The 7,634-nt window shown below is 37.3% G+C and overlaps 2 protein-coding genes across 2 annotated transcripts; one reads left to right on the top strand and one right to left on the bottom strand.

Annotated features, from left to right (window-relative positions):
* Positions 1–783: 783 nt before the first annotated feature.
* cimap1d (CIMAP1 family member D) lies at positions 784–3,837 on the top strand. The gene is made up of 5 exons (XM_028026658.1): positions 784–1,169; positions 1,257–1,336; positions 1,775–1,885; positions 2,332–2,445; positions 3,046–3,837. Exons 2-5 carry the CDS (start codon positions 1,297–1,299, stop codon positions 3,534–3,536), a joined length of 756 nt encoding a protein of 251 aa, XP_027882459.1. The 5' UTR covers positions 784–1,169; positions 1,257–1,296; the 3' UTR covers positions 3,537–3,837.
* Positions 3,597–7,634, bottom strand: cks2 (CDC28 protein kinase regulatory subunit 2). Its single transcript, XM_028026661.1, has 3 exons — positions 7,426–7,634; positions 6,973–7,100; positions 3,597–4,057 (listed from the first exon to the last, which is right to left on the bottom strand). Exons 1-3 carry the CDS (start codon positions 7,482–7,484, stop codon positions 4,014–4,016), a joined length of 231 nt encoding a protein of 76 aa, XP_027882462.1. The 5' UTR covers positions 7,485–7,634; the 3' UTR covers positions 3,597–4,013.

Raw genomic sequence — 7,634 nt, 5'->3', positions numbered from 1 at the left:
GCTCAAGAATAATATAAAACTTTGGTGACCAAAAAATATGCTTCTTCTGAATAACAATAATATTTAATAGAAATAACTTGTTCAATTGGTGTCATTTTGCTGTAGAAAACAGAAGAACTGATAAAATTAGTTTCTTTTCATTTCTACACTAGCTTCATATTTTTGGTTCAAATTGTGAAAAGCTGTTGTAAATGAATTACAAGACAATGATGACCCTAAAGTTCTAACTGGAAGTGTGTGCCTCAAAATATGGAGGTACATCATTTTTGTTTTCATGTCACCAAAGCAACAGCTGAGAGGGAGCTAGACCGTGTTAAAGTTTAATGTTTAGCGATTGCACTTGTCGGCCCCCTCTGTTACCTCAACCTCCAGCAAATTGCAGGTCAGACCTCTGTGTCTCTAATCACTAGATACAATCAAAAAAATAGCTAGTGTGCTGCTGATATTCAGCCACAATGAAGACAGTGTAACCAAATGTTTATAAGAAGATAAACTCAGAGGCTGCTGGTTCAACTTCCAAAAGTGAAAGTCCGATACACCAGACAAATACTCTGTGGCTGCTGCATCTGTTGTATCTAAGCATTCACGATTGATCAAAACATTTCTAGACAACAAGCCTCCACTGCAGGGGGGCTGACTGCAACACGCTACCCAAGGCAGTCTCTGTGGCAACTGCATGCATGGCTGAAGAGTGATGTTTCACGTCCACGCTCCAATGAGCAGAAAGAGTGAAAAGAGGAAGGGGGAGACGGGGATCTTGGTTCCATGCTTTGCAGGGGACAGCTAGCATTACATGAGAGTGAATCAGAGTGATGACATTGTTTCTAAGTACCAGCTCAGTGCACCTATAAATGTCCGACCCTTTTGGGACTGAGGCTATTCACCTGTCTGAGCTGCTTTGGACGAATTATTGATACAAAAGAGGCAAGCTGGCAGAGGGTTACAATTTGAGCTATAGGGAGGAGTCTAGCGCTTTGTTGTCATTTTGATGTGCATTACTGGTGTCAGGTTTCCTGATTGTTTCAGAGAAAAACTAGGGATTGACCTTGAATGGCTGCTGAAAAGTTCTCCATGGTGGGATAAAGTAGAGAGAAAGATGCACCGCTGATGCTCATCTGGTGCATACCCTGCTTCACCTTTGGCTAACATGATAATTTGACTTCAATGAGGTGCATAACTCGCTTTTCTGGCATTTTTTAAATTCTTTTATTTTCCACCGCCATCCAGTTTGACATGTTGCATGAATATCTTTGTAGTGCTGCTACGGTTTTTAAATCCTGAAGGACCCTTAGCCCAATGGAGAAGAAATACCCAGCAATTGCAGGGAAGGAGAAAGGTGAGTGCTTGACTGAAATAATAAATCTTAATGCTGTTATTGATTTATCTAGTTTTATAGTGTGTGTGTGTGTGTGTGCATATAAACACCATTAGCATTAAATCTTGCAGTCACTTTTGGTTACTTAACTGACATGAGCAAAGCGGGAATATACACAGTGTGCCGACCTGCCAGGACTCGCTCTGTTCTGAGAAAAATGATTGCTGCAGCTCCACAGCGCACATCTTCTGGAGCAGAATCAGATGCTTAACAATAATTCGTCAGGATTTAAGTTGGTCAAATGGAAACTCTCTCCCTTCACAAAGCTACAGTACACAATAAATTACTATTGGTTTTTATTTGTAGCTGTGCATTTAAACATTTGTGTTGTGAATGCAATAGAGTATACAGATTACGTGAGGTTGTGTATGAGCAAATTCATCAGACACCTGTCTCCAGGACCAGGACCTGGGCGCTATGGATTGCCTCCCACCATTGGGTTTGTTGGCCACGACTTCACAAAACCAACCAGCCCGGCCTACTCTTTCCACGGCAGGATCAGTAATAACAGTGAGTGGCATCAGGATTATAGATGCAGTATGTCGCTAAACTTTTTCACATGTTCCAAAACATGTGAAAAGCGATTTTGGTTTTCAAACATTTTCACCCAAAAGAAAAGAAAAGAAAAAAAAAGGTATAATGTTGTGGAGATGCTTTTATTTTCTTCTAACTGTCACGTTACATACAGTCAGATTGTGCTGGGTTCAAAAATGATCTGGTCAGATATTGGTAAAAAAAATAAGTGAAAACATCTGAGTTAATATCAAAATGCTTCTTCATGTATTTATATATAAATAGCAACTCAAAAACTGATTTCATCTTCCCAGGATTTATCCTTCACACCAGATTGTACTCCATTGTGTGGTGTAGTAATGGCTCTGTACCCCTAGGGGGAGATAGCACTTCATAGTTCTCACGTCAAGCGGGTTCTGAATGATTTTACTTTATTATTGCAGTGCTTTCTCTCGACTCCAGTCCAGGGCCTCTGTATCATGTTGATGCAAAAATCACTCGGTTTGGAAAGGATGGCACACCTGCATATTCAATGTTGAGTAGAATGAAAGCACAGAGTAAGTTTTTTCTCACTCTTTATGGATGGATGTTAACTCTTAATACATTTTATTCATCTATATTTCCTTTGGATCTTTCCAGAAATTAAGTTTCATTTGTTACGTCTGAACTATATGAACTACACTCTAGGCCTGTCACGATAACAAATTTTGCTAGATGATAAATTGTCCCAGAACTTATTGTAATAAACGATAATATCGTTGTTTTGAGCCCATTTTCAAGTAATATAATAGTAATAGTAATGCCAATAGTAATAATGGCACAATGACGCAAGAGCACATTTTCAAGCATCAATAACATTTAAAGACTGGAACTGGAAGACATTTTAATTATCTAAAATAAAGAAAACAACAAAAAAAAAATGAATTACAAAGTCTCTGTAAACAAAATTATCTTTCAAAAAAAAGGCTAGTTGGGACCAAAACACCAGACTGACGATCATTCAGTTTTTGGCAAAAAGAGAAAGAAAAGAGGGAAAACGATAGATCAAGCAAATGGGAATTATTGTTTCTTTTAATTTGATTTAATGTTTATTGTGACAGGCCTACTACACTCCACCATTATTATTTTGTATTTACATTTTCCTGTTCTCTGATCAGTAGAAGAGTTATTCAGCACACCTGGACCTGGTACATACAGTCCTGAGAAAGCTCCACTCTGCAACCTGCAGCGCAAACCGCCCTCCTACACGATGGGCCGTCGTACCCGCTACCGTACCGTGGACCCGGTCCCGGCGCCCAACAAGTACAGCCTGCCTCCACTCCTAGGATCTCACATCCCAAATAAGAGAGCCAGCGCAAGTTACACTATGCCGGGTACTTTCAGCACCGGGGGACCATCTGAAGATTTGGCCAAGACTCCCGGGCCCTGCCGATACAACAGTACGGACCCTAGTGTGTATCGGCCGCGGCAGCCTGCGTTCTCCATGTTGGGACGTCACGACGTACCCAAAGACAAGACCAAAAAGCCCGGTCCAGGGACGTATAACCCCGAGAACGTCACGGCTCACAAGACCAGAGCACCAGCATACTCCATGGGGGTCAGACACTCAGAATTTGTCACGCCACTAGTGGTCGGGTTTTCTGACTAACAGAGTCAAATAAACAAGCCTGGAATTTGAAAAAAAAAAAAAAGAACAAGCAACAACATATTGCAGTTAACATTTTTATTTTGTTCTTTAAGTAACAAGGTACTTGTTTGCAACATTTCGAACATTTAATAACGAATTTACATAACGCAAACAAAAGTTTAACAGGAAAAAAACCCTATAGTCACTCACTACATAAATGCATCTTGAAGAACAAGGAAAGACATTAAAAATATGTTTAAAGTGTACAACAGACAAGTAAACATTCCCCTTCATATAATAGCATATACAAGGTTTTTATTCACAGTGAACACAAGCAGCTTGCCTCTCAATACAAGCCAAAAAAAGATATAGGGATTCTGAAAGGAAAATGGAAAGGTTTCTACAAAAATCATTAAAACATTTTTAGAGATATATAAGTAGAAGAGAAGTGCAGCTCAATGATGCAAAGGAGCTTTACAGCTTGAAGATTGTTCCCATTCATTCCTTGGGAAGAGGCCTTCTGAAAAGGAGTATGTGTGGTTCTGCACAGTCAAAGCAAGAGAAGACAAGACAAGACAAATCAGATTATATAGAGGATAAAATAAGGACAGTCTTGTGTGGTTTTGCTTTAACATAATTAGCAATACGGCTCATTCTGCTCACAGGGAGTGACAAAAAACAGGGGATTTAACAGTCAACAATGAAGAAAAAAAAATAAAACACAGCCAAGTAGAAAAGTTTCCCAAACCCTATAAAAAAAACTCAGTAAAGGATTTTAACTATTTTTAGCAGACTATATATTTTTAAGAAAGAAAAAACATATTCTTTAAAATAAAAAAAATAAAAAATAATAATCAATTTCAGTTTTCATAACATTGTGGAAATTAAATTCTTGAAGTTAGATTTTCAGGTCTGTATAAATCATGAACTAAGCAGTGGAGTTAGTTTTCAGTTCCTGGTAAAGGACTTCTATGTCAATGCGTTATGATTTCTTAACTTATTAAGTTCACTTCAATTTCAAAATATATAATGCTTAAGCTTTCCAATTTACCACTGACTCTATAAGGTGGTTTTGATCCATGATAAATTTATTGTGTTTTGAAGATTTTAAAAATGAGCTGTATAATACGTAATCTCATCGTGTTAAGTTTAGGAATCCAAGATTGAAAGTTGTCTTGAGGCCATAAAAGCAGTGACACAGACCCATGTTTCTGGCTGTGAATTAATGTGTGGGTTATCAGATAGGATCTAGAAAACCAAAAATAGTAACTGTAAAAATGTTAAAATGAAATTGTGATGTGACAAAACAAAGATAGAATTGAATTTATTTATAAATTGTTGAAGAAAAAGCCCATAATTTGTAGACATTTAGACTTATTTTTTGGGAAAACTGAATAAGTAACCATGTCAAAGATTTTTTTCATACTTTATTAGTTCTGAAAATTTAATTTTTTTTTTTTTTTGCACTTTTTTATGACTGTGTAGAACACTGTAAATCAGAACATTTTATTTGTAGTGTGATTTTGTCCTCGGGTACATAAAAGCCAAGTCATGCCTAATATGATGAGAGACGTCCAGTAGTGAGTGGTTTATTCTGATCTACGGTGTAAACTAAACTGATGGAAATAAGAAATGTTTCCAATCAGTAAATTATGGTAAATCCCCTCATTTACATAATGATTCTTGTTACCTGAAAAGGTAACAAGTATGATTGCTACCTGTTAAAGTATGATTCTTCCTTAATTTTGAGTAAGAGTTTGTATAAATACTCTTTTATACAAATTTTTTTTTAAAGTGAGCAAAATGTGGGAAGTGGGATTCCATAACAAATAACAAAAAACAGATTTAAGGAGGTTAAATCTCTGCACATTGTTAAAAATATAATTGAATTGTAATAAGTTGAAATTCTAACCTTAAATTTTAAGAAAAGACTGAATAATATTAAATGAAGGTATTTCCTCCAAAAATACATTAATGTAAAAGCAGGAAAATTTGATTCCTGTTATTTTAATAATAACAGAGTGCTTCTGTTCGCCCTACTACTACTATGTGAGATCATCGACATCCACCATGGTGTGCTCTTCACTGCGTGGTAAAGCCTAGCACAAATAGTGCAGTATTAGAGTGTAAACAGTTTTGGAATTGCTCTACTAACTCCAACATCTTTCATGTAGGACGCAAATTTGTTTCAATGTCTACATCAAATGGGTATGAAATGATACCAACTGATTTGTTGGCTTAGGACAAAAGTTGGATTCATCATCAACGACATCTACAGGGGTCTCAAACTCCAGTCCTCGAGGGCCGCAGTCCTGCAGTTTTTAGATGTGTCACAGGAACAAAACACTGGATTGAAATGACTTAATGACCTCCTCCTTGTGTAGATCAGTTTTCCAGAGCCTTAATGACCTAATTATTCTGTTCAGGTGTGGTGCAGCAGAGGCACATCTAAAAGTTGCAAGACTGCGGCCCTCGAGGACTGGAGTTTGAGACCCCTGATCTAAAATGTTACATCACAGCTAGATAACGTATAACTTTATACTGAGAGGTAAAGGTGGATTAAGCAGAAATACACCAATTTGGCTGACACCAGTTTCTAGTTTAATTTTATTTTACAATTGGCCAGAGATTGGAATGGGACAATTTTCCCCATTATGGGTTTCTATCAATGATGATTATATGTTGGGAAGAAACAAGACACCCACCAACTCCACTTGTTCGCTTTCAAACTCAGAACACCCAAATGTATTTTCTCTATATACATTTACCAACAACATGCATTCTCCACACATTTAAGAACTTAAAAAGAATCAGAGGGACATATACTATGATGCACAAACAAGATAATCTTGTAATTATCATGGGCTTTTATGTTGATTGAAAAGCCTCTGCCTGAATGTAATTAAATTCAAAAATACTTTATTAATCCCAAAGGGAAATTAAATGTTGTTGTAACTCATTAATTTATATTCTTCAAAGAGTATCTATCTATCTATAGATAGATATATATATACAATATATTATTATTATTTTTTCCTTCTTTGCATATTGTCTTTAGGAAAAAAACTGACATGATGAAAACAAGCTGGTCAGAGCTCAAAGAAATTCAGAAAACAGTGGCATCCAGGAAAAGCCTCATTGGTGCCCCTCTGTCCATAAAATCTCTGATCTTTGCTAAAGACAAAACAGTACATCAGCACATAATAGAGCACTGAATACCCTCTGCCTCTGTGAAATGATGGGTTGAATGTTAAATTTTTACTTGCTTTTATAGTTCTCATGACAAAATCTCAGGTTTGCTCAGAGATTTCTTTAAGAAAATTCCAGTTTATATGTTTGTATAGAAATGCGACTGTAGAAATTTAGAACACTAAGCAATATTCGAGCAACAAGTAAGTTCTGCAGAGCAGATTTTACATTATTCAGAAGCCTGTCCACTGGATCCTTGGTTACTCACCTGGCTTGTGAATCATGTAGTGGATCCAGCCCTGGCTCTGCTGCACCCCCAGTCCTCTCCACTCTTCTTCTGTCATCAGATGGGAGGAGGGGACCAGTTTAGACAGCTGCTTCGGAAGCACAACATGCCTGTAAGGGGGTATATAGGATCACATCTGAAACAATCTGCCACGTCCAAAGACACGTATTTAAATATTAATGAGACCGAGGTTAGCATAAGCCTGTTAGCATGGTTAACAGTTAGCCGGATGATGTTTTGATTCTACAGGAAAACGGTATCTTAATACTGATATATTTATAATAGTCAATTAACTCATCTGTTGCAATCAAAAAATAAACTGGCAGTATATCTTAAGTTATATGATGAGCCACAAAGCTAGAGAACTGAGAAATCGTGATCTTATGTTAACGTTAGCCTATAAAACCAGCATAGAAAACTTGAACAGTGCCGTACCTGTACTCGAACTCCTCATCGTTGTACTTGTCAGAATAGAAAATTTGTTTCTTGGACATCTTATCTCAGTTATAATCCTGTTCCCGAGTGAATAAACTGGCTTGCGTTAGTTACGAGCGTAACAACCTGCTGTCATCTGCCGCTGTTTTCCAACGACAATTCAAATCCCGACCGTTACCCGCTTCCTCCTGATTGGCCAGACGGCAGCT

Source organism: Xiphophorus couchianus, chromosome 9 (genome assembly GCF_001444195.1).
Source record: "Xiphophorus couchianus chromosome 9, X_couchianus-1.0, whole genome shotgun sequence".
Taxonomy (NCBI): domain Eukaryota; kingdom Metazoa; phylum Chordata; class Actinopteri; order Cyprinodontiformes; family Poeciliidae; genus Xiphophorus; species Xiphophorus couchianus.
This window is presented reverse-complemented; position numbering and strand designations above follow the sequence as displayed.

Bases quoted from the DNA above. Each gene is read 5' to 3' on its own strand.
- cks2 (XM_028026661.1), bottom strand. From the start codon at position 7,484: ATGTCCAAGAAACAAATTTTCTATTCTGACAAGTACAACGATGAGGAG. The intron at 7,101-7,425 runs GTACGGCACTGT...ACCCCCTTACAG, and splicing joins GATGAGGAGTTCGAGTACAG to GCATGTTGTGCTTCCGAAGC. The intron at 4,058-6,972 runs GTGAGTAACCAA...TTGACTGTGCAG, and splicing joins CTACATGATTCACAAGCCAG to AACCACACATACTCCTTTTC.
- cimap1d (XM_028026658.1), top strand. From the start codon at position 1,297: ATGGAGAAGAAATACCCAGCAATTGCAGGGAAGGAGAAAG. The intron at 1,337-1,774 runs GTGAGTGCTTGA...ACCTGTCTCCAG, and splicing joins AATTGCAGGGAAGGAGAAAG to GACCAGGACCTGGGCGCTAT. The intron at 1,886-2,331 runs GTGAGTGGCATC...TTATTATTGCAG, and splicing joins CGGCAGGATCAGTAATAACA to TGCTTTCTCTCGACTCCAGT.